The sequence below is a fragment of the Elgaria multicarinata genome, chromosome 9, assembly GCF_023053635.1.
Source record: "Elgaria multicarinata webbii isolate HBS135686 ecotype San Diego chromosome 9, rElgMul1.1.pri, whole genome shotgun sequence".
NCBI classification, from domain to species: Eukaryota; Metazoa; Chordata; class Lepidosauria; order Squamata; family Anguidae; genus Elgaria; species Elgaria multicarinata.
The window spans coordinates 27,181,211-27,207,547 of NC_086179.1; the positions used below are offsets into that span (position 1 = coordinate 27,181,211).

Genomic DNA, 26,337 nt, shown 5'->3' on the forward strand with positions numbered 1-26,337 from the left:
AAGCCAGTTTATTTCTCCTCCCCACCCAGTATATATTTATTGACAGTAGCATTTATATATACATTAATAAAACAAACAAACAACTAAAGAGTAGTGGTTTCATAAAATTTGGGAGGCTATGAGTATATATAAATATACTCAGCACCTGCAGCGAGCTAGGAATCCTAAGTCGAAGAATGATCTTATGGCACCATGGTTTCCATTTATTTCCTGTGTTGAAGCTCTTAAAACCTATGATACAATTCCAACCAAGTACAGTTGCTTATATATTTTCTGATTAATACACACATACACACAAAATGGCATACGCTCGCACACACTCTTTTTATGTGTTGTATAACTTGTATTTTTACTTTATTTACGTATTGTTCTCCTACCTAAGATGTTTTACTGTAGATTTTCCATAACCATATAATTTAGAGATGAAGATGTATAATTACTGGATTCCTTTGTTTCTTTAGGGAGCAATCCTGTGTCCTCTAGACAGCATCTGGGGGGACATAGGATTTTTCAGTTTTCTGGCTCCGAGCTCAGAGACAGTGCTCCAAGCTCTGAGCCAGGAAACCTTACTCCCCCACCCCTGCCTCTCCATGCTCAGTAAACCAAGGGCAAAAATGGGCCGGTCCCAGGAGCAGGAAGCAGAGGACATCATTTTAATTTTTGTGAACCGCCCAGAGAGCTTCGGCTATTGGGCGGTATAAAAATGTAATAAATAAATAAATAAATAAATCATAGAAGCTGCTTAGACATTATCCTAAGCGCTGCATGGCTTCCCCCTCCCCCTCCAAAGGCCCCAGCTAGACAGCCAAATTGGCCATTTAGCCAAAAAAGCAGGGTGGATGGAGCATGGAAGAGAGGATCCCCTCCTTGCTGTAGCTGCCTGCATTGAATACTAGTAAGCATCCAAGGTCAAATGCTTACGACTTTCCCAATAGGATTGTGTCATTAGTGAGTTTGGTTTATTATTATGTACATTCTTTTTCTTCTTTTTGTTGCCTTTATTTCGTTAACTCTATTTCGAATTAAAACAATTTTTTATGGAAAAAAATAAATGTTATCTTCCAGTATTCTTCATTGACATTTAAAAATATGTAAATAATAATGCTAATAATGACAATAGCAAACGATAATAAATTAATTTAATTTAAATGAATAAGCAGCTGTAACAGGACAGATTACACCTAATATTGAAGTTGAACTGTATTCTGTACCTTATTGTTCCAATAATGAATGTAGAAGACTTGGTTTCTCTATAAATTGATAATTTTGTTGTCTCCCCTCTCTTAAAATTTGGTCATTTGGGCCATATTCCATATTCTTAAACACCACTGATCCATAGAGGATGGATTAAGCATCTTCCATTTAAAATGTATAGCCAAATGCATCACCATTAATAAATGTATTGCCATTTCTATATCATCTGAGGGTATTGTTCCTTTTACATATCCTAATAAAGCAACCAGAGGATCCATTGGGAAATCATAACCTATAATTTATTTTTTAAAAGTCAGGTATTATAGAGACCCAATAGTATATGAATTTTGGAAAAGGACCAAAACCGTCTGTTTCAGTTTTGACTGTCCACCAAAAGGCTAGGTAGGGGAAAGGGAATTTAGGGTGCTTCTCCACTAGGTGTTTACTCTGGAATTACTACTCTTTGTTCACATACTTTTCACGCCACCTGTGCCTAATGGCATCAAATTCTTCTTCTGCCTTTCTCCCTTGCTGCTTCCATTTTTTCCTCAAAGCTCACACATTTGGTCTTTCTTTCTTTTTAAAGGAACAGAACAGCAGCACAATCACGGCAGGTGTAGGTCACTTGAGTGCTACTGTTCTATCTTTTTAAAGGGGTGTGACATTTCCCCTTCACCGCGCCTCTTTACATTAGCACACATTCACTATTAGCTTTCTGGCCAGTTCCATTTTAGTACCGTGCGTTTTTAGAATTGAATTTTTAATTGGTGCTAAAATACTTTTTGGGGGCCTACATTGAAAAGCATATCAAATTATTAGAATATTCACACAGTAGCCCTTAACCCAAAAAGTGAAACTCAAATTTTAAAAGTGGTTTTAAAAAATCCCAAACACATTGCTAAAATAACATTTTTGCGTGGATGTTTCCTCTCATGCCTGCACAGCTATATTATACCCACTAGTCTGGATGGAGTGTACAGGATGTACACATTTTTAAAAAGCAGTATATCAGTCAAAGTTGCAATTCTACATGTAGTTTAAGATGGAAGAGGAATGACTGAGTAGAACTAAGTGCCCTCAGCATGGAAGCACCCTTGAATCAGCAACTGTAGCAGGCCAGGCAGTCACTTGCTGACCCTTAAGAGCAGTTTATTAAAGGTGCTTCTAGAAAGACTTCTTTTGGAGAAACTATATGGATTGCATTTACTGAGATTTTGCTTTTAGCAGTGTTCCATAGTTAACGCCTTATCATTCCTCTTCTCAATACTTTTTATGTAGCTCATGATAAGGATGTTTTTGGGATATGGAATGGCATAGATTCTTTTTTACAGCAGAGTAGACAGCACATGAAAGTACATAAAAAATGATGCAGTGATAGCTGTGCTGATGCATATAGTGTATGGAACGTTGGAGAGTGACATTTAAGGCAGAGAATTGAAAGGATAGTTGCTTGTGTGTGATCTCATGTAAAGCTGTTGCTGCAGCCGTGTCTCTTTTCATTACTGGGAAAGAAAGAAACAATAGAGTTGTATGGTTGGGGCTATTTTTTTTTCTATATTTTGTTCAGTCATCACAGTGTCTATGGTTTATGTACATTCTCCAAATCTAATATAGGAACACTGTTAAATGAAAATGATGAATTATGGGAGCACATAAGCTCCTAAATGATCATACATCCATAAAGAACATAGGCTGCAATCTTATGCATACTTACTTTGGAGTAAGTCCCATTGAACTCTTTGGGACTTAACTGCAGAGTAAACGTATGTGCATAATGTGCAGAACATTGTTAACTAAAAATATTTTATATGGGTGCTGCTTTCTACTAATGAGATCTGTTCGTGTTCCTTAGCCAGGCTGTTCCATAACAAAGGGCAAGTTGTGTGTGTATGCATATGCATATGCATGTCCTACATGGTGTGCCAAGAACACCTGCCCCTTACCTCAACTTGCAGTCCTAAGGATTTTAATTTGTTCTAATTCCTAACCTCTGTTGGTAAGATAGCTGCTGCTGAAATGCTGGATATATTCTCTGACATAACAAATAAGTGGGTCCCTGTTTGACAGCTGTTTGGCCCTGTGTGAACAGAGTGCTGGACTAAATGGACCCTTGGTCTGATGCAGCAGGGATCTTATGTTCTTAAGTGAGAAGGGTTGAAGGAGATGCTAAATCCTCCTAAAAAAGTAATTGGGTCTGGAGGCAGCCCATGTGAGGCAAGCCTTCTGGATAGCATGTTTTCCATTGGTGCAATTAGGAAAGAAAGTCACTGAATGAGTTATCAGTAATAACTGTCAAAAATATAGAAATACCTCTGATGTTTTCTGAGGCTACTCAGTTATGGCTTTTTCTGTTGGCCCATTGTTACGTACACTGAATAGGTTACAGCCCAAGCAGCACTCTGTGGCCATGCATGCAAATTCACACTTTAATCTACTACTAAAATCCAATGCTTTTCTTTTTCCTAATGCATTTTCCCCAGCATCTGACAGATATGGAGCTCATTGGTTCCTGAAATGTCAGGAAATACGAGTACCTCATCTAAATAATGATAAATAGGCCCGCAAACTGCTAACAAACAACAGAAGAACTACTGGAAAGTTTCTTGGGACAAAGAGTATGACTAAGGCCTTATTAAAACATGCTACCACCATCTGGGAAGCGCTTGTCTATCTCAGTGTATGTCAGGGCTGGGCTGTGGGCAGCAGTCTTGAATTAAGCCAGGAGCAAGGAACCAGAAACTGTGGCACAAGCCAACAGTCAGGACTGATGGACGAAACGGAGGCAGGACGGACGAATAACCAAGGATACAGGAACACATTAGAGCTCAGGAAGGTAATTTTGCTCCTGAAACAGGAAGCCATTTATACTCCTTCCTGTTAAGAAGGCTCCAATGACTAGCCTGAATGGGTGGAGTCCGTTCAGGATTGGATGGTTCTTCCCTGAAAAGGCTGCCACCTGCAGTTCAGTGGTTTACCACACAGAGCAGCTGCAGACAGACTGAGCAATTTTTGATAGTGTAGCGTATAGCTGCCAAGTTGTCAGAAAAGTGAAATTATTCTACAAGCACTATATTTCTGGGCAACTCAATAGTTCTGCATATTAAGGGCCAAACTAGATATGACAGAACAGCTGTTCATGTGTCAGCCCCTTTCATATATAAAGTAAGACTGAGGGATCTATTATTTATTTGAAAAGGATTGCATGAGGGATGGGAATGAAACCTGCCCCCTCCTACACCTTGCCTTGCTTTGATCCATTGTTTTTTAAGTAGTTTCCCCCCAGTTTGGTTCTAATATTGGAAGTGAGATGGTTTAGGATAAAATAGCTTAAAGCAACCCAGCAAACAGCAAAGCAAGGCAGGAGAAGGGCAGCTTTCACTTACCTACCCCCCCCCCAACTTTCCTTTTCATGTGAAGTATAAACCCTTCCATCCTGCAGAAATGAACATGGCATATGTGTGAGAGTAAATATGTGGTTTCTCTATCCGGAATTTCTATCATTATAACCAATTGAAAGGGGCTTCGTACTTGATATGCATGCAAATCCCTTCATTGAAAAAAAGAGGTGATCAACTTGTGTTGCTTAACATTGCTATAATTGTGATATATACCAAACATAGTAATGCTCTTAAACTATACTTCTTTTTCAGACCTTAAATCTTCCTGAGAATCTTGCTCTTCCCTCCTCCACTTCCCTGCTTTCTGAAATCTGAATTGATATTCTGTCCATAAAATAATTTTGGAAATCTACCAGAGAATACAAATACTGATATAAAAATAAGAATGCAACTGTGCTGCGGAGGAAAAAGACGCCTGAACCTCAGGTTCAGAACTGGTGTCTCTGAAGACCGCACCTGTGCTGTGTGTCGCTGTATGTCACATACTGTGTTGTGCCGGGAGTCAACATGGTACATTGAAAGTGGATGCAGGCTGTATTCATGGTAGATCAATTTGCTGACCTCTGAAATAATTAGGCAAGTGGTGATGGCCTGATGTCTATTTTTAAATAAGTAAACATGTGCTTTACTTTCTCCGCTTTTCACCTACCTGCTGTGAATGGACATATCTAAAAATAGGGGGAGGATGGCCCTAGCTTATTCTTCTGTTTTCTTCAGAAATGAACAGCACTTAAGGAAGTTCCATTTCCCTTCAATGTGCTTATTTCCTACTGTCTTATAAAGATTTGTTTTTTCCTTTTTCTCCATGTTTTCTTTCTCTTTTAGCCAGATAAAAGATATCATTTTCTTTTGCATTTGGATTTTCAGATGATCTCTGCTTGGCTTTAACAGGCATTGGTCTAAAGAACAAAACAAAGCCTTGTTTTAAATCCCCTCTACACCCCCTTCCCTCTTTTCTTTTTATTATGATTCATGCAACATGTTTGAAACGCATAGAACTGATAACAGGCAGATCAAAGCCTTCTGCAAGTTGATGGCCTGGCTATAAACAGAGTGAATGGAGCACAGGTGTTTTCCCACACAGATGCCATGTTGAACAAAAATGTTCCTTTATGTAGTATTTGTCCTCTGAAGCGAGGCAAAAATTGAATGGAGGCCGTCCTAATGTGTTAATGCACATTGTGTGAAGATTTAACATCTAATGTAGCATTAATGACTGACAGGAGACATTAGAAAGGTGACTACTTACAAAGTTGTGCAAGTGAGTCACATTTTAATGCAAAAGAGATTTTTTAAAAAATTGTGATAATTTCCAAAATGACCAGTGACCTTTCTGCATTAAGGTGATATAACATTATATGAAAACATCTCCAAACACTGCAAAATATCCAAAAGAGAGTTTATGTAATGCAATTAAGAGGCTGACTTCTGAACTAGGAGAACTTCAGTTCAGATTTTATCATGAACATTATTTCTCTTAACCTCAGTCTTCCAAATGCAATATGCTGACCCACCTTACAGGGTTGCAGGATTACTACAATAAAGATAACTTGAACTGTTTTGAAAAAGCAAAGGTCTCATATAAATGATAATCACAATCATAATCAAATCCCCACCAGATTATACTCCTGTGGAACAATGCAGAAACAGAAATTTGTAATCCAGAGTTGTCGCTTTGTAACCCAGACTATTTTATTCACAGAAATAATAATGCTGTGGCTTAGAAAATGATGAACGAGCACAAGTTGGATGGAAGCATATTTAAAATGTATACACTAGAAATTTCAAGGAGTAAAAGCAGTATACATCATTGTGGAAGTGAACAGTTTATTTGGCAATAAAAGACAGCCTGGATAAATTAACTGGAGAATGACAACTCATTAGCAGACATATAATTAAAAATATCTAATAATTTGCATCAATAGGTGCCAGGTTACAGTTGGTAGATATGCTACACTTTCAAGGTGTGACTTGTCATAAACCACAGTGTTTGGCTCCATTTATCGTGTAATGTTGCAGTTCAAGAAAACAATTCCTGGGAGGTGTGATATTTCCCTTCAGCTGACTGGGATGAGAAAAACTCTACAGTACCCCAATGTTTACTGTATAAACTCCAATGTTCAAATTAATAAGAACACATGCCAAAGATAAACTTGCAAAAGAAGAAGATATTTATACACCTATTGATCATTTTACATCATCTTCGGTTTTTGTTCTTTCAGACATACTGCCAAAACATTTTCAAGATTTTGAATATATTGTTTTAAAGGAAACTGATATTCATGAAGTTCTCCTACCAGGGTCCTTGGGACACCAAAAACAATAAGCAACAGAACAGACAGTTGTTGCTGTGTTGATCCCAGAAAATAAGATACAAACCAGATATGGTACTTCACTGCTTTTGTATATAGAGAGTTTAAACTTCCTGTTTATCCAGAACTGTTTAGAAGATAAAACAGAAAGTTTGTGAGTTTTCTAGACAATGACTTAACCTAAGAATCTTGCCTTGGATTCTTTGGTTAGTATAAGGGTGTTCAACCCTCCCACCCACCCAACCAAATGTGAGGAGGTTACAGAGCTGTATAGCTTAGACATGCTCTTGCTGCACCTGGCAGCTATGCCCCCTGTTGTCTGTGCATAAGAGGAGGCTCTGTGTGTGTACCAGTCTGGAAGGAGAGAATTATGGGTAGTGGTGTAATGGATCCATGACTCAAAGGTCCTGCCACACACCTGGTACCCTCAGGCACCCCTGTTCCTTCTGAGCTTAGCTGCAATCTTCACAGTAGCTAATGGGGAAATGGATTTCTTTTTCCAGGAACAAAATAGTACTGTTGTGAGCTATCCCTGTTGTGATGCAAAGTATTTTAGGGTGGCTTGCTCTTGAATGGGTAATTAGGGCCCATTAGCTTTACAAAAAGGTCTTTAAAAGTCACATATCAGAGAGAGAGAGAGAGAGAGAGATGGATCAACACAACTGCCTGCTTTTTGGACTCTCCTGGGGGCGTGGCAACAAGGGCTCTCATGATGAGAGCCTGCACTTCAAAATTTACTGCTACACCACTGATTCTGGGCCAATCAGAATCCTGCCGTGCATGAATGAGCTCTGTGTATATATGTTTGGTATGCAACATAGAGTCTCTTCTCATGTCGAAAACATTTATGGCAGAGGCATGCCACTGCTGGGCATGTCAGTGATGTAAAAACTAGTGTGATGTAAAACAGAGGCATGCCCTGTGCAAGTGGCATGTAGGCGACTTCCAAGCCCCTTTCTTGCCAGACGATATTGATTGAGTTAATCCTGCCGAAGCCACTCCACTGATCAACTGCCGGGACAACACCATAGGTCAATTTCAAATGAAACTGACCAGTCAAACCCAGCCAAGTCCTTAGGACTGCCCCTTAGCCACATCACCAGAAGGTGAAGGGCTGCAGACGCAAAGCGCATGGCAATTTCAGCTGCAATTCCCCTTCTGACCACTGCATGGAAATATATACGCTATTGTCCTGCCTCAGCGCAGTGTGACCCTGTCTTTGCTGCGTGAACGCCAGGTTATCACCTATTCTCAAGACTAAACATTTTGTGCCCAACACCTTGCCTGTGATCTTTCACGAGTGTCTCAAAATTGGATTTGAACACACTCAGATTAGCATAATTTATGCAACATCAGCAGCAGGTTCAAGGCTAGACCCCTCACATGTTCTTTGAATGTTTGAAGGGGGTCATTTGACACCCCCTTCCCCTTTGAGACCTGTAACACTTTTGCTGGTCAGAATGCTTTATGCTATTGGATTTTCTTTGTTCTGAGGATTGTGATTGTTCGTGGTATATATGTGGCATTGAGGAGACTGAAGGAGCAGATAGTATTTTGAGAAATGGGGAAAAATAACTCTTTTCCCTTCTCAAATTCTTTTATATCCTTTTGGGGGTGTGGGTGGTGTTCATATTACCAGTAGGCCTTATTATATTTCTTGTATGAAAATGTGCCTGTCTACCTCCTTCTGTGAAAATAGTCCAAACTGAACATAAATGGATTGTGGAAAGCCAAATTATAGCAAATAGAATTGCTGCACAAGAATAACTAGTTGGCTAAAAGAAAAGGCTTAAATTGGAAATATTAATAAAATGAGGTTTCCCCAATTATCCAGTAATCCAACATAATATTTTGCCTGAAGACTTCTTACCTCTCAAACAACATTAAAACATACACATTTTTTTCAACACCATACCTTCTAATATTCCATAGATGATAATTCCCATACTGAGGCATCCCCCGCCCTGCTATTACACATTGCTGAAGACTTTTTATGTCTTCTGTACATGTCTTCTGTTCGTTTACTGTGCCAATTTAAAATCAGAAGTCTGTTTGATCTTTTGGTTAAAGCTATACTTGAAAAACATAATTGTCCTGCAATAGGTTATCAGTAGTTACCTCAGAAGCTGCAGTGCCAAGACATGGTTAGCTATGCACCACATGAGGCCTCAGTGTACATGCACATGTTTGAGACAAGATACCGCACTCCCTACTCCTAGCATTAAGTTAAAGAGATCCTGAGACAGGAGTGGAACGCTGAAGAATGACAACTGTAGCAACTCATGTTAAAATAAATAAAGTTTACCAAATGTTGAAAAATATGGATACATTTCTCAAGGAGAGACATAAGCATATAGGCAAAACAAAAAGGGGTCTCGAAGCACCTTTTTGGTAGAACCTCTGGTAAATAACCTCCTATTCCTATGTCCTAGCTATGGTGGAGGGGATGAGAGAAAGGGCCTTCTCCGTGGCTGCACCTCTATTGTGGAACTCTTTGCCTGCAGAGGCTCCATTGGCTCTCTCATGGTGTTGTGCTATATGGCAAAACAATCCTGTTTAGGCAGGCTTTTGTTTTACTGCATAAATATGTTTTTATCTGATACTTCTGTTTTATCTGCCACAGTTGTCTCTGTTTTTGTTATATTGTAGGGGTCGGTTTGTGGGTGTTGTGTTGTTTGTTTGGAACATTGACATTTTTCATGGTTGGTTTTAATTGTTGTTAGCTGTCTCGAGTAACACATAAGCACCAGAAGGGCAGGGTATAATATTTCGTATAAAACAAAAACGGTACTGTATCAGATCTAGGGACTAAATTGTGTGGGAGTTTCTTGAGCCTACGATTTGGGCAGGCTGAAGTAAACAAGAGCAAGCCTTAGCATCATTAAGGGAATCAGCACACACACACACAGGTTCTTCCTCCACCTCCACCTCTTTTACTCACAAGATACTGTACACAAACCTTTAGGTGTATCCCAGCAACCTGGTTTGTGGGAACAAAATCTCTTTGGCTCCCTCCAGAGGTGAAGTGAAAGAACAGACAGGAGCTTGACAATCCTGACCAAATGTTCATAGGCCCCACGCTGGCCTTTTAGACAAACGGTGGAAACCATAGGTTTCTGTGCCTCCAAGACTTCTAATTCTCTGTAATTCTGTTGCTACTAGTATATACCACAACTGTTTGCATATCATCTAAACTAGGATAATCTTTGCTTCCTCCTAAAATTACAGTTTACTTGAATGTTGCATGCAGGGGCTGATATGAATGTAGATGTGGGAATGTTTAAGGGAATGATCTTTCATAGGGCTCAGCTACAGTGCTGCAGACCTCAGTTGCCTTGTATCTCGTACTAACAGGGTGTCAGTTAAGGAAGATAGCCAGGACTATTGCCTCTCTCACCCCCCGGCCTCCGATGGTGTTTCAGATCATATGCAATTATGCCTCAGGAGCAAATATGTATGTGGCCAGCTTACTGATTCTGTACCAGTGTGGTGCAGTGGTTAAAGTAACCTTCTCCAACCTGATGCCCTCCCGATGTGTTGACCTCCAACTCCCAGCATGGCTGACTGGGGCATGCTGGGAAATGGATTCCAGGTTGAGGAAGTCCGGGTTAGAGTATGAAGCCAGAACTAGGGAGATCCAGGTTCAAATCTCCACTGAGCCATAAAGATCGCAGGGTGTCCTTGGGCCAGTTGCACTGTCTCTCAGCCTGATCTGCTTCATAAAAGTTGATGTTCTGCTAAAATGAGGGAGCCAAACCATGTGCAGGAGATCCTTGGAGGGAAGGCAGGATGTAATAAATAAATAAAACCTCTTGATCACAGCAGGAATGAGTTGGATGATATGATCCCTTTTTTGTTGACTGGAAATAAAATTCAGTGTATTCATAAAACTTTTGAACACTACTTTACCTTTTTGAGCAGGGTGAAATAATCTAATTAAGAATTTGAAGAGGGGGAAAAGTAAATGATACATTTGAAATTATAAGCTATCTCTATCTATCTAATTAAGAATTTGAAGAGGGGGGAAAGTAAATGATACATTTGAAATTATAGGATATCTCTATCTATCTATCTATCTATCTATCTATCTATCTATCTATCTATTTATCTATCTATCTAACTGTGGTAGATTTTATTCAACAGTCTCCAAAAGCCACAATCATTACTTCACCTGGATTTTCCACTGGCCCCATTTCCTTTTATTTCCTAGTTGAGGGTAGAGAAAATGTACTAAAAGCACTGAGTGAGAAACCAGGGAAGAACCATTGAGGAAGCAGCCATTGTTGGAGGTGAAAGAAAATGCTTGGTATCTTATGCTGTTGGTTTTTTCCATACATCTTTTCTCAAATGCAGACGGAGAACATAAAGCCAGCTGTGAGCCTCACATAGAAGCAATTTCAGTGGTTTCCCCTGCATATTTTTAAAATTCATTTGTGCTTTAGTGGATTTTTTCTATGTTCAACCTGATTCTCCCTCAGCACCTCCCTGTTAAATAACTGAATTCATCATGACATTGGAAGGTCCTATGATTCATTACAATAGAATAGCCTTTAACTTCATTGTAAGATGACAGTGTCCTCAGAAAGACTTATTATGGGTGATGAGAGGAGATGTGCAACCAATTTGTTCGTTCCAATACATTTTGATCCAAACAAGCATAATGTGATTCAGGTTTTCATAAAGAGGTTTGTTTTATGCTGTCTTTAAAGTTTATTTCACCCCTCTGAAATGCTGCTAAGAGAACATCTCTTGCAGCTGAAACATTCCAGGCCTTGATGCAAGAGAACATTAGGGCCTGGATTAATTTGCAGAATTTCCTCAGCAAGTTTTACATATCCCTAATTGTGATCTTGTTAGAATTTGGTATGTGTATGTGTGGTGTTGATGTCTTTGTTTGGTATAGCCCTTTGTATGTTTGACTACGTGGTGAGCTACTCTGGCATATTTTTCAGTCCTCAGATCTGAAAATCAGCAATGTGGCTCTTAGAAATCAGGGATATAATGAGGAATATCAAAGCTTTAAATTAATGCCTTATTTTGTATCCCTAGGGGAAGGAGGAAGGGAATGCTTATACTTTTTCTCTCTCCTCTGCCACTTAATCCTTCTTTAGAGGTAGAAAACATGGTGCTCTCCAGATCTTTTGGACTATAAATTCCATAACCCCTGTCTTGGCCATGCTGGGTAAAGTTTATGGGAACTGCAGTCCAAAACACCTGGAGGGCATCAAGTCATCTTCCCCTAAAGGGAAAGGGGAGATAGATGCCCCCAAAGGGCTATGGAGCCCAAAAGTAAGAAAGAGCACAATTCTATGAAAATGGTAGGAAAAGACAATACAGGAATTATCCTGCCTGAGGTTAAAAAAGAAGAAGTAGACATCTGTGGTAGTAGTAATCGCAGTGCTCAACATGCTACTGCTCAAGAACCAGGATCTCCTCTTCTTCCCAGTGCTAGATTTTGCCGGGTTTTGATAGCTGAAATGGGCTAGTGGCTTCCTTCCACACTTACTGCTACCTCTGTCATGAAATCCCAAGTGTTCTCCTGCCCTGAGGTGACTAATGAATGAGGGTTTTCTTTCTCATGTATGAATTACTGGCTCATAAGATAGCCTCCCTCCAACACCTGTTAAACACTACCTTGAAGGACAAATTTGCTCTGGGAGCTTTCATTCAGCACAGGCTGAAGCATGTAATTAGGATGGCCACTTAAACACTGCCAAAAAAAGGAAACACATCTCCAGCAAAGAGGACACCAATTTGGATAAAATATGGACATCCAAATTTATAAGTATAGATGGAAATGTATAAATAACAACTATAATTTAAATAGAAGTACAGTACATCTCACCATAGTGGAGAAGACTGACCAAGTGACCTGTGTGCTTCCTCAGTCGGCTGTCCAGGTGCTAACTGTCGATGGACAAATTCAAGGCCCCAGCTCTCCCTCCTTATAGTGTGGGTGCCACGTTGGGGACCCCCTGCCCTAAACGATCACATTCTCAACTTGGGGGAACTCTTTGAATCAATGCTGTCACAGTAGCTGACCAAGTGTCCTCAGTGGCACAGGACCCCTTTCACCAGGGTAGGCTGGTGCACTAAAATCAACCTGTCCATAATAGAGACAGTCTTGTCACTGCTATCTGTGTTTGGACTACTTGGATTACTGTAATGAGATGTGTGGAGCGGCTTTTGAAGGCAGTCTGGAAACTTCATTCAATACAAAATGCTGCTAGTGTATTACCTGGGACTGCTGGGCAGGAGCACACCTCACCTGTTTTGAGGAACTCTGCCGGCTCCTAGTCCATTTCTGACTTCAGTTCAAGGTGCTAGTGTTTGCCTATAAAGTCCTCTATAGCTTGGGGACCCAGGTACCAGAAAAAATAATCTGCTTTGACATCTATCTGCTCGTGAACTGAGATCAACTTTTGGTGCTTCTATCATCTGAGGTGATGTGGGCAGCAACTAGAAAGAGGACCTTCTCGGCTGTGGTGCCCCATCGTCGGAACTTTCTCACCAGAGAAGCATGTCTGTCACCCACACTGTTAATCTTTTTGGTGCCAGGCAAAGACCTTTTCATTCTCCCAGACATTTACAAATGTTTGAGCTGTTTTTAATGCTGTTTTTGTTTATTTCTATTTGCACCTTTGTAAACCGCCCTGAAAACAGATGTTGAACGTGGTATAGAAATGTTTTTAAAATAAAGTATCATGTAGCATTACTTATCGCATGGTTTCTCAACAACGCACAGAGAGACCCAGTTCAGATGATCAAACAACCCATGGTTAACAAACCATGGGTTGTTTATGAGTGCATCGTAGCAAGTGAGCATGCTGGCTCCTGACCTCTTACTCACATCTACTTTGCTAAAAAAACTCAGGAACACCCCATTTCTGCCATGTTCACCATAATGTCCAAACCTGCAACTCTGGGTTCTTAAAGGAAATAACATCCCACAGTTTAAACAATCGTTTGTTGTTGGGTTAAAACTCTGGGTTGTTTCTCCCTCAACAACCTAGAGTTCCAAGTATGGACGTCACGGCAAACAACCCAGGGACAGGCAACCCAGGCAAAGCAGACATAGGTGAGCGGAGCCAGCTCACTCCCAAATAACCCATAATTAAGAAAATTTGGGTTGTTCAAACATCTGAACTGCATCAGTGTTTCCATGTTAGACCTGCATATTCCTGGCAGTGGATGTCATGGAAGTTCTTCATATAAGGCAATGGAACCATGTCCACCCACCTCTAGTGCTATGGCCTCTATGACCACTGTTGCATAGAATTGTTCTTTGGTGGCCTCCATGTCTATGCTATACCCATTAGACTGTGGCAGAGAAATGCTATTGGTAATTCAAAGCAGAGATAAATATTAAAGAAATACTGTAGCAGGTGAATGGTATTTTCTATTTGGGCCAGTTGAGAACCCTGTAGTTGAGTAAGACAGACTAAGAATCTCAATAAATGTCTATTTCTGTTATGAGAAGTTGGATTTGCTGAAATGGAAGGTAGTTTTTCCAAACAGACAGACAAACTTTTTTCTGTTCACTGTTAATATGATTGTTCATTTCATGTACAGGTATTATATTGGTCGTCGAATGTACGTTGTGGTATCGGAGCCAGATATGATCAAACATATCTTAGAGGATGACTTCAGAAACTTTAGTAACAGAATGGTAAGTAACTAGATTAACATTTGTTGTTCTTAATTAGAGAACAATAAGAAAGCCAAAAAACACATTTTGTCATTTTCAGTATTTAATGATTTTCAGAGTATGATACTGACCTCTCCAGAGAGATGTAAGCACCTCTGACGTTGACCAAAATCCCCTTTGTGGCATAGAGCACTTCAAAGCTGGAACTGTTAGTGGCTAAGACTAGTCATAGCATTCACTCAGGAGAGCCATCATTTCAATTTTTCTTCAACCAGAAACACTCTGGGTTCTCCCAGGGCCAAACTAGACATCCAGTTGTTCGAATGGCTTTTAAAAGTGAATAGCAGACACACAAATGAGGGTGGCTGATCTATATTGGAAAACTGGTGTGTGTGTCGTGGTGGTGGGGAGTGAAATTGAAGGACTTTAATCCTTTCCCTTGCTGTTCCAAAATTCAGCTTCTACCCTGCTATTTGCATTGGGGAATAAAATGATTTATTACAACTATGGGAATTCCGCCCCATCCATTCCGATTGCTGTAATAGGCAGTTTCAATTCCATCAAAACAAAATAGCAGGCAGCCCCCAGTTGTGCAATCTGGATCAGGACCAGAGTGGAGGTACAAAGGATTGAAGCCCCTTACCTCTGCCAGGGTCCCAATCTGTATCCACACACCCTCCACACACATACACACACAATTTTTTTTTTAAAGCCACTGTCTTTCAATTCTGTTCCTTCTCATCTTCAATATGGAGAAAATGGCAGGATCTACTGTACTGCTTTGTAGTGATATTGAAGTGCACTGACAACTGTTGGGGCCCGTGACGCATCTACACCAAGCAGGATATAACACTATGAAAGCGGTATATGGTATGTGTCAATGGGCCCCAACTGTTGTCAGTAAACTTCAAAACCGGTATAAAGCAGTAGTGTAGATCCTGCCTCCATATGACACTTTCGTACCACTTTGATAGTGCTATATCCTGCTTGGTGTAGATCTGGCCAACAACTATTTTGTCGGGCTGCTGAAATAAGGATAATTTAGAAAACGTATGTGCACCATTTTGATCTTTCGAAAATTGTCATATAAATGCTAAAGTTTGATATAAGTGCCCTGTTCTTCCCAGTCAATACTGTTCAAGCTGGTTGTGTGTTCTATTGGCAATAGTCAGTGCCGGTGATTTTGAGGGGCAGCGCCTGGTTTTCCCTCCATCCATTTACTTCCTGCAAATGTGATACATTCATGCTTCCACCATATTTCTTTATTTTGCTTAAAGTTTGCCAGCTGTCCTGATTTTGTCAGGGCAAGAGGCACATTGTGTACCCCTCAGTCAGTTGCTACATTCTCAGCTCTGAAGCACTTTGCGTGTTATAGGAAAGCTCAGAGCCTTTCTGCTGAGTTGGCAGCGGAAAGTGTCACTGGCTGAAACTCTGAGCCTCTGCCTTGCCTCCCTGCCTCAACAATAAATAACATTTAAAACCATCTTTGACATTGACACTGAATCTTTGTCACCGTCACCTAACTCAGGCTTGCTCCCTAAGGCATTTCAGTCCATAACAAAATGCCCTGAATCTGCTTGAACCGAAGAAATAGCAAGTCTAGAATGGAGAGCTCCCTGTACTTTTCTACGTCTTGTTTTGCTTCATCATCTGTTTCCATATCTTTAATTGTTGCATCCTGAATTGGGCAGCTTGTTTATTTATTGAATTTATTACCTTTGTATTCCATCCTTTCTCCAAGGGGCACGTGTTGGGGGGTGGGCGGTAGGGTTTTGGGTGGGTGTTATACCATTTTATAATTCCAACGACTCTGTGAGACAGACTGGGTTGAAAGATGACCACTGGTTTAAGGTACCATAGCAAATAACAAATGGTTTGGCTGTTAATGGTCACAGATAAGGTACCAGCTATGGTTCAAACTCGAATGGGTAATTTAAATGGTTTCTGATAAATTATTCCTATTTACTTAATACTGGGAGGATTTTTTTCCCTCAGGACAACATCTGTGATTAACTTTATAACACTGCCAAAGACTTAGGTTTGTTTTTGTTTGTCTCTATATATTTATTGAGTTTTTGTTAATGCGGTGTAATGATGTTTCTTTTTATATTCTTTTATGTGTATACAATTACATTTCGTAAAACTTTGGAACAGATGAATGTTTTCCATAATTGATACAGACCAAAATAGATAAATAAAAGAAATAACTAGATTGAAGTATACTTATAAGTAAAACGAAAACACACGCTTGGAAACATCATGATTGAACAAAGAACGAAACTATCCAGCCTCCCAAGATTAAGCAACACTAATTATTACACCATGTTATCCATGCCCAGTAGAGGCATATTACCAGCAGACTTTCTGTCTGTCCCCACTCAGTTTTCTCTGGGCTACTCTAGGGAAGGCTCAAACATGTTCTACAGTAATTAGTAGAAGCTCATTATAACGTAATTGACAACCCTTATATATTAACGAGGCATGCTTTAAGGAATCAATTCTTAAATCTTTTTTTGAAGTCGATTTGCTCTTTCTGTATAACCGGTTTTTTTAATGGATCCTCTTCATGCTTACAACTCTTAAACCAGTTCCTTGAAATAAATACCTAGATATTTAGGAAGGCTATGCATGCCTTAGGGTGAAATTCCATCTCTGACCAGCTACCCATCTCTACATGATCCTTCCTCATTTCCAGTCTTGGCACACTTTGCTGGTGTCTGCATATACAGCATTAGATTCAGTCATCGACACCCTTCTCTCCCTTTATGTCTTGCTGCTGAATTTTAATTACTTAATTTAATTAACTAGGACTTCTATCCCTTTCCATCTCAAGGATTTGGAATGGGGTGCAATCTTAAAAAAATAAAAAAATAACCTCAGCCACTTCCAAGTTAGATGGGTTGCAAAGCTTTTGAAAGCAGTTCCCTTCTACTTTGAGGGCAATGAAGAGAAGAAAACATTGCTCAGTGGTTTCTGAGATGCTCAGTGATACAAATGTTGGCCAAGACATGGACAGAGCTGCAGCAATAGCAATGGCTTTTCCTTCTCCTCAGCATGGGACAAGGTAGGATGAAGACAGATATAACATTTGTAGGACACTGTGGAGCCATCAGGTTCATTAGAAACACGATGGCTCTCTAGGTTTACAGTAAAAGCCTTCAGTAGACAAATTGGCTAATGACCAGGACATCACCAACTGCTCCTCCCATTAACCAATCCCTACCAGTTTTGCAGCTGTTTTAAAAATATTTCAAGTTTAAAAAAAAGAAAAGAAATTGCTGGTTGAGGGCAAACTAGATGATACATGAAATCTATTTTTTTTTTAAGTTAAATAGCAGGATCAGGTTTTTGGTTTGTGAGGAGGAGGTACTTAATTATTTCCCCCCCTACACTGCAATTGTGATGAAAACCCACCTGCTGCTGGAAGTTGCTATTGTAGCAGGGGAAGATGCCATTTCCAATCACAATGAGGTGGGGGTGGCAGCAATGGCTTTTTTTTAAAAAAAAGGAACATGAAAAGCATTCATGCATTTCGCACAGTTTTGCCTCTGGCGTTCAACTTGAAAGATTCTGCCAATGTTGCGGAAGTGGAGTTCACACAGTGGGTGAAGAACCCACTATGACTTCTTTGTAAATATTATGTCTTTCTCTACCCAAATTAGGCCTACAAGACTGCCCTTCCCTCCCTGCTTGTGTTGGACCCAGTTGGAAGGGACACACAATTCCAGATCAAAAAGAAGTAGATTAAAAGAGAAGTAGACTCCATTTGTGACGCTTGAACTGGATAAGCGACCTAAGGAGATGGCTAGGAGAGACGGGGAGCAAGATTAATTTAGCAGAGATTTAGCAGAGTCGATTGAAGAAGAGATAAATGAAAGGAGGGAAGGTCTCCCAACAGGATACAGCACCCCAGTAGTCTGCAAACTCTATTGAGATCACACCAAGTGGAATACAGAGCTCAGGGTAGAGATAAGACCTTGAGGCAGGTGATAGCTTCCTTCCCCCGCATCTAACACCTGGGCCAGTTGAATGCTCCCTACTAATGGACTCCCACTGATATACATTGGATTTGTGTGGGTTACTGCATCCTTATTTAACCCATAATCCCAATATGATTTGGGGGGAAAAGAATTGAGAAAAGAGACCAAGAGCTGCTGCAGTGCTTTCTTATGTTTCCCCACGCTTGGCTTCAGAAGGGGGTCAGAGAAATCCTCTTCTACTGCCAGTTTGGGATTACTACTACAATCCACAGATCTTTGTGAACAGCAGCTGTGCATGCACATGGTTAAAAACAGATGAAGCTGCCTTTATAATGAGTCAGGGCATTAGTCCACGTAGCCTACTGCTATGTAGTCTGACTGCTAGGGTCTCAGGCAGAGGTTTTTCCTCTCACCAGCTATTTGATCCTATTAAGCTGGAGATGCTAGGGATTGAACATGGGATCTTCTGCATGCACTCTGCCACTGAGATCCCCCATTATATGGCCTACTGTATGCAAAGATCTTTCACTTATGGAACTGATTGTTGGTGTTGGATTAGTGGGAAGTCCCGGAAGTTAGTGGGCTTGTTCAGACAACATAAGAACATAAGAAGAGCCATGCTCGATCAGACCAAAGGTCCATCTCTGTTCCCACAGTGGCCAACCAGCTATCGACCAGGGACCCACAAGCAGGACACGGAGCAGCAGCAGCCTCCCACCCATGTTCCCCAGCTTACTGCCTCTGCTACTGCAGGTAGCACATAGTCATCAGGACTAGTAGCCATTGATAGACTTCTCCTCCAGGAATTTATCCAACTCCATTTTAAAGCCATCCAGATTGGTGGCCATAACACGCTAAGCCATGGTTAGGCTGCTAACCCCTTTGCAGCAAATGGTTAGTGAGCGTGTTTAAACCATGGTTATGTAGCCACCATGGTTAGGAATAGTTGACATGTCACACTATGTTATGGTTCACATGACATGCTAAGCTATAATGTTTAGCTCAAAATGCTTAATCACTGTGGCCTAGCATGTCGTCTGAACAGGGTCAGTGTAAATATAGAAGGAGAGGAGGCTAAGTTCAAACAGTTTTAAAAAAACCTAAAGAGTTTGGCCATGTTGGCTGGGGATGATGGGAGATGCAGTTCAACACATCTGGAGAGCAATAGGTTGGAGAAGGCTGACTAGTATCTTGCAATCCAGTATTGCCTCCCATTTATAAATAATAATAATAATAATAATAATAATAATAATAATAATAATAATTTACTTCTTATCCACATCTCCTTCTGGATCGAGGTGGGGAACAACATAGAATATAACAATATTATAAAATACATAAAACTGATTAAAACATATAAAACTAATACATTATTAAAATAACAGCCAGACATTTTAAAATTCGACTGAGTAGACCTGCCAGAACAACAACAACAGGTTGGAGACTGTCACACCATATGCAAATGCTTTATAGAAATGCAGACAAAAATGCTACTAGTCTGCAAACATAATTTTGTGAGAGACAGAGAATGATATGGAAGGAGAGACAAACATATTCTAGCCAGTAATTAGAAACCTTTATATGTGGCTTTAATAATGTACAGATAAAGCTTTTAGGTGAGGAGGTTTATATTTTTTGAAAATTACTCCAAACAACTCCCTTTGCTGCTTTTATTTAGAGATTCTGTTTGTAGGTGTACAGTTTATTGTGCAAGAATGAAACACCTCTAAATTGCCTTCCACCCACCACCCACCCCCATCCCTAATGCTATGCTGATGAAACTGAGAGAATAAAGCACTGGGATTTTGGGAGCAAATGCTGACCACAAAGCTCTGATAATGCAGCTCATTCCTGAGCTGTAACATCCCTGCTGTTCTTATGCCAGGACTTTTTCCAGTAGAGATTGAGGACAGCTTCTGTTGATACAATTTTAAAAAGCTGTCAAATCATCTATCTGGTTTTGTTACCACCCCTCCTTCAAGGAACTTGGGGACGAATACATAACCTCCCAATATCTTCGCAGCGTCCGTGACATAGGTTAGACTGAGAGTTAGGTTGGCCATGTGTCCTACCTTATAGAGGACAGTCATCTGTTTGAAAGCTGTCATAGGTCAGTGCTCTGTCTGAAGGTGTCCTCTGTTTGAAAGGTGCAACTACACATAGAATACTGTGTACAGTTTTGGTCACCACAGCTAAGGAAAGATATTGCAGAGCTGGAAAAGTGCAGAAAAGGGCAACATAAATGACCAAGGGACTGGAGCATCTCCCCTATGAGGGAAGGTTACAACAGCTGAGATTGTTCAGCTTGGAAAAAAAGGAGGCTAAGGGGAGACATGATAGAGGTGTACAAAATATGCATGGTGTGGAGAATGTGGATAGGGAGACATTTCTCTCTCTCCCCCATAATACTGGAACCCAATGGGGTCATCCCATGAAGCACATTGATGGGAGATTCCGGACAAATAAAAGGAAGTACTTCTTCATACAGCGCATAGTAGAACTCTGAAATTCACTATCACAAGATGTGATGATGGTCACCAATTTGGATGGTCTTAAAAGGGGGGTGGATTAATTTCTGGAGGAGAAGGCTATCAATGGCTACTAGTCCTGATGGCTAAGTGCAACCTCCAGTATCAGAGGCAGTAAGCCCGTGTACACTAGTTGTTGGGGAACATGGGTGGGAGGGTGCTGTTGCACCATGTCCTACTTGTGGTTCCCTGGTCGGAAACTGGTTAGCCACTGTGTGAACAGAGTGCTGGACTAGATGGACCCTTGGTCTGATCCAGCAGGGCTCTTCTGATATTCTTATGTTCTTATCCATCAGAAGGGAGAGCAGGGGCCCTGAAGTGGCCCATCAGCACTTAGCACCTGGTCAGCTGAGTGAGCAGGCTCACAGATCACCTGGGCACAGGCCTCCCCACTATGATGATATGTATTGTATTTCTACTTAAATCATATCAATATGATTACTATGCCCACTTGAAGCAATTCTGTAGCCTAGTTTGTACTCCTTTCTGGTGATACATTTTCTCCTTTTTGGCAATGTTCAAGTGCCTATCTTACAGAGTTCTACTTGTGTTTTGATTGGAATTGTATTTTATTACATGAGTTTAGCTAAAGCAGGCTTTCCCAGGCTTAGACCCCCAGATGTTGTTCGACTACAACTGCCATCAACCTCAGCCAGAATGGCAAATGATGGTCAGAAGCTATTGGAGTTGTAGTCCAGGGACATCTGGGGCTCAAGTTTGGAATAGGCTGATGAAGACAAGATTCATAAATCCATGCACACATCTTAGAGCTTTAATTTCTAGAGACCCAGGGGAAAATGACGACTACAGGGACTATAAAAACAGGGATGGTCTTTGGTAGATGGCAGCAGTTGGAGTGTTATGCAGCCATCATCAGGAGGTGAATTTTGGCTGGGTGGAAGCTAGGATGTGGTGGGTAGAGGGTTAGGAAAAGGATGGGGATGGGGATGGGGAGGGGGTGGCCAGGACATTACAGACAGGGGATGCCAGCTGGAACTGTCTGACCTTTCCCTGTGCAGAAGTATATCTTGAAAAACACATTTAAAAGGTTGTTTTCAAAGAAACTTGAGATTTTTATTTACAAGTGGGTTAATAAATAATCACATGACAATTCAGTGAATCTCGCTAAAAGGTTTTTTTTATTATTATTATCAAAGATGTCTGTAATCGGGTGTCAAGTCTTGGTGTGTTCATGAGAAGAATGACCTTAATCTGTTAAATGTGCACTCGCCAGAATACCTTGCTTGCTGGAAGGTATTCAGAAGAAATCAGTTTAGTTTAATCTGATGAGAGGGCGCTTGGAAGATTCTAATTGGTTTACTACCTGGGAGAGCAATTCAGTGGTTAAAAAAAAAAAAAAGGAAAGAGAAAAACCCATGTGGAGCAAAGTTATAAAGCTTAACCCAGTATTTTCCAGGATACATTTTGCAGAATGCATCTAAATAATAATTGAGAACCATTTCTACATCAAATTGAATATCAGAAGCCTTCTTTCAACATCACAAGGTTGAAATACTTGAATAGTTGCACAAGGATAACTAGCTACATGCAAAATGTCTAGGATTCTATTCATATATTTAAATTAATTTATTTCCCATCAAAGGATGCCCAAGGAGGTTAACAAAGAAAATTATGCAATTTAAAAATGCATTCATACAGTTAAAATATAATCATAAACATAATAATAGACAGCAAACAGAATGGAAGATTTTTTTAAAAAAAGCATACCAGCAAGACAAATTAAGAAATACTTGACGGAAGAAGAAGACCACGGCTGAATTCAGAGGGGGAAAGAAGTCTTGGAAGCTTCTTTTCCCCACCCTGCGCATGCTGCTCACTTGCCCACCATTTCGCTAATTACCGTCTCCACGGCATCCAAACCTGGTGAGGTGCATGGCGGGGGTGGCTTCCAAACTACCCTGCAAGCCATGACTTATTATAGGGGTTACAGGGTGTTTGGGAAGCCACCCTGCCATGTACCTTGTGGGGTTCAGACAACATGACAACCTGCCCCACGGTGAGGACAATTAGGGAAATGCCAGGCATGTGAGCAGCATGTGAGGGGAAGGGGGGGAAGCTACCATGGCTTCTTTTCCTCCGCTGATTGTCTGATCCTAGTCATTAAAAATTTACCAGAGAGGTTGCCTCCTGATCTCCTGGGGACAAAGCCCCCCATCACAGAGGAAGCTTCCCCTCATGTTCCACCAACAGTGTAGGAGAGCTTCTCGGTCAATCTTAAGGGATGGATAGGGTCGTACGGCAGGAGATGATCCTTCAGGAATTCCGAGCCCAGACCATTTAGGGTTGATGCATAGCATCATAAGGAAAAATGGTACTGGGATTAGTGCACTAGCAGCTTCTGCAAGCAGTACGCGACTGACATAGATGTCAACTCTGGGGCAAAGATCTAAGCAGTGGACTTGCCTAAATTGTCATTTACTTGAGTAATAGTTCTACTTTGTCCTGTATGAGCATTTCCCCCTGTTTGTAGTCCTTATCCTGCAGGAACCTTGGTTGTCTGTGCTTCTGCTGTCGGTCTGGAATCCCTATGTGAATGGATGAGGACTAATCTGTTAGTGCAGTGGCTTTCTGCCATAGAACCCTTTACATTGCAGAGGATTCTGGATGAACACACTCAGTTTATAGGGTGTTCGTCAGGCCTGTTTGGACTCACCCACTATTACCTAGCATGAAGCATGGGTGGTTCCCACAATTCTAAATCTGCAGCTGCACATTGGATGTAAAGATAGATAATTATTACCACCTAGTAAGTTGACTTTTTTCAGAACTGAGCCAAAAGTTCTAAAAAGAAATAATTTTGGCTTAAATGTGGGGACTGGAGAAAGATTTCCAAACAATGCTTTCTGTCTGAATGGAAGGAACGTGGGAAGGAGACGGCAGGGGGAAGAGCCACTGAACAGCAGTTGGGAGAGTAAATACCAGCAGCAGTAAGTGAGATGAACAGTTTGATCCTGTTCACAGTCCCCTAATTTTGGAATGCCCCCCTCCGTTTTGCAGCCTGGAAATAGGGTTAGGAAGTTGGGGGTTGGCATTTTATCTAAGCTCTATTTTTAGGGAATCTTGTACATTACTGATATTCTATTTAGGGACTCCTGAAAGCCTGTAAGGAATCCCACTTTGTAAGGTCACTGCATTAGTGTCACAAAGAATTGAGTCCACACATGCTAGCTAAGTAGATTGCATTTATTCATTTATTTAAAATATTTGTAATCTGTATTTTGACCAAATATCTCCAAGGCAGCTTACAAGACATAGTAAAAACAATGCAAATTCATGATATTTAAAAATCACACTAAGAATTATTTTAAACACCCTATAAATACTAATTAGCAGCAACATTAATCATAGCAGCAGAACTGAGAGGAAGCTAATCAGGACTAGGAATGGGGGAGAAATCTGTTCAGTTCGCATTTTAATGTGAACCTACTTAATTAGCACTCTCCGAACCAATTCATAAACCAAAACATCATCATTGTTTCTCAGAATTTTGTGATGGAGTTCTTTGATTAAAAAAAAAGCATAGAAAAAACAGATATATTAGCCAAAAGAACATGCCAAAATACATAGATTCATGAAAATGATGTACAAAATAGCATTATTAGGGGGAATTGCTTGCAAACAATGTGTATGTTAGCAGAAGTTGTATACAAAAATGTGTACGTTCGGAGAAATGCACTCAAAACATGAAAAAAGTGTTCACATACTCATGCAGAAACAGAATGGAATGAACATAAGATTAGAAAAAGATGGAACTGATAGAAACTGACAGATTCATTCGTACCTCCCAAAAACTTCAAGAATAGGGCCTCCTTGATTTGACATCGAAAAACCCAATAAGGAAGGAGTGATGAGATCTTCCCTACAAGACTTTGTAGAATTTACATTAGCCCTAATAAAGGTATTGCCCAACTGTGGCTTTTGGATTTTACATTTCCCTAGGAAAGGAGATCCACAAGTTTGATGCCACTGCAGAAAAGCCCACATTCCCTTCATATTTCAGACAGAGGGGCACACAGAGTAGAGCCTCTGAGATAAGACAGGAGTAGGCTCACATTGGAACAAGGGGTCTTTTCGCTGCATCTGAGTGTTACATATTTTGAGTGCTTGAGCATGGTAAAAGATGTGATGGTAGAACTCAGGCTGCCATTGACACCTTATAAATCGAGGACGTGGAGGGCAGTTTAAAGCTCACTATATGTAGGTGATGGGGGAGCTAAACCCTCCCACCACCATGCTTTCGTTCCCACTCCTAGTAGGATTTTGAGAGTAGTCCCTTCCAGGAAACACCTCCCCCCCCCCCCGCTATTTAAAAAGTGGATTTGGATGTAAAAGCAATCTGGTGTGGGGTGCAGTTCAGCTTTAAATCGTACCCACCCCCTTTATAGGGAATATAAAGGAATAGAGAATGGGTTGGAGTCTGCTGCCGTCATGTTTACTTGTGCTTCGACTTTGCCAGATCTTCAAGGAAATCTCTTTTGAATGTTCTTCAAAAGTGTTTAGGCTTTCCTCCTACTCTTTTATGGTGATTTTTGGAACCGCTTATTAATACTTTTAGTGCAGTATTTGCAGCAGCAACATAAGGAGGCTGCGGATTCAGACTGCAGCGAGGTTCCCTGCCGGCATATCCACTTTATAAAGGCAACCAAATATAGCAAGCCCAATGTTAATTTCCTGCAGGGCTAAATATATTTCATTTTTACCAATGTAATCACTAGGTAGGCAGTAATGACCTCATATTTTTCCACTTAATATACACTTGGCTAAACAGAATGCCGGACCCATATTTTTTATTTTATGTTAATTAATGTAGACTTGAGCCTTGAAACACATCCAGTTCTTGGGGACAAAGTAAGAATAAGTACATAGACCTCATTCCAACAAAGCAAGGCATTGATTTTAATTTAGATTAGCACAAACATTTGCTGTGAATCATAACTGGCTACTCAAAACTAGTTCACCTGTTACTGGTTTGTGTTCTGTGTGAATGTTTTAGTGTTCAGAACATTGAATTTTCTTTGGGTGCATGTGTTTAGTTACCACAGGCTGTTCCATTTATGATTCCTGCTACTTAAAAGAATTCATATGATAAAAGATGGAGCTATAACTAGCACAGCTTGTTTCCTATTTCCTCCCTCCCTCGCACTCTCTAAGCCATGGAGTAATCTAAAGCAATTCTCTAGTCAGTGTTAGTGTTCAGACCTTTTACAGATAATTTCACCCATAACTAAATAACTCCTGGACTGGTTCGGACAACAT

At 40.5% G+C, this 26,337-nt stretch overlaps 1 protein-coding gene across 1 annotated transcript in view; it reads left to right on the forward strand.

Moving 5' to 3' along the window:
* Positions 1-26,337, forward strand: part of TBXAS1 (thromboxane A synthase 1) — a 290,659-nt gene that overhangs the window by 126,321 nt on the left and 138,001 nt on the right. The window contains exon 5 of the mRNA XM_063133347.1: positions 14,477-14,573. Coding sequence (XP_062989417.1) covers positions 14,477-14,573 — 97 coding nt within the window. The remainder of the gene's footprint in view (positions 1-14,476; positions 14,574-26,337) is intronic.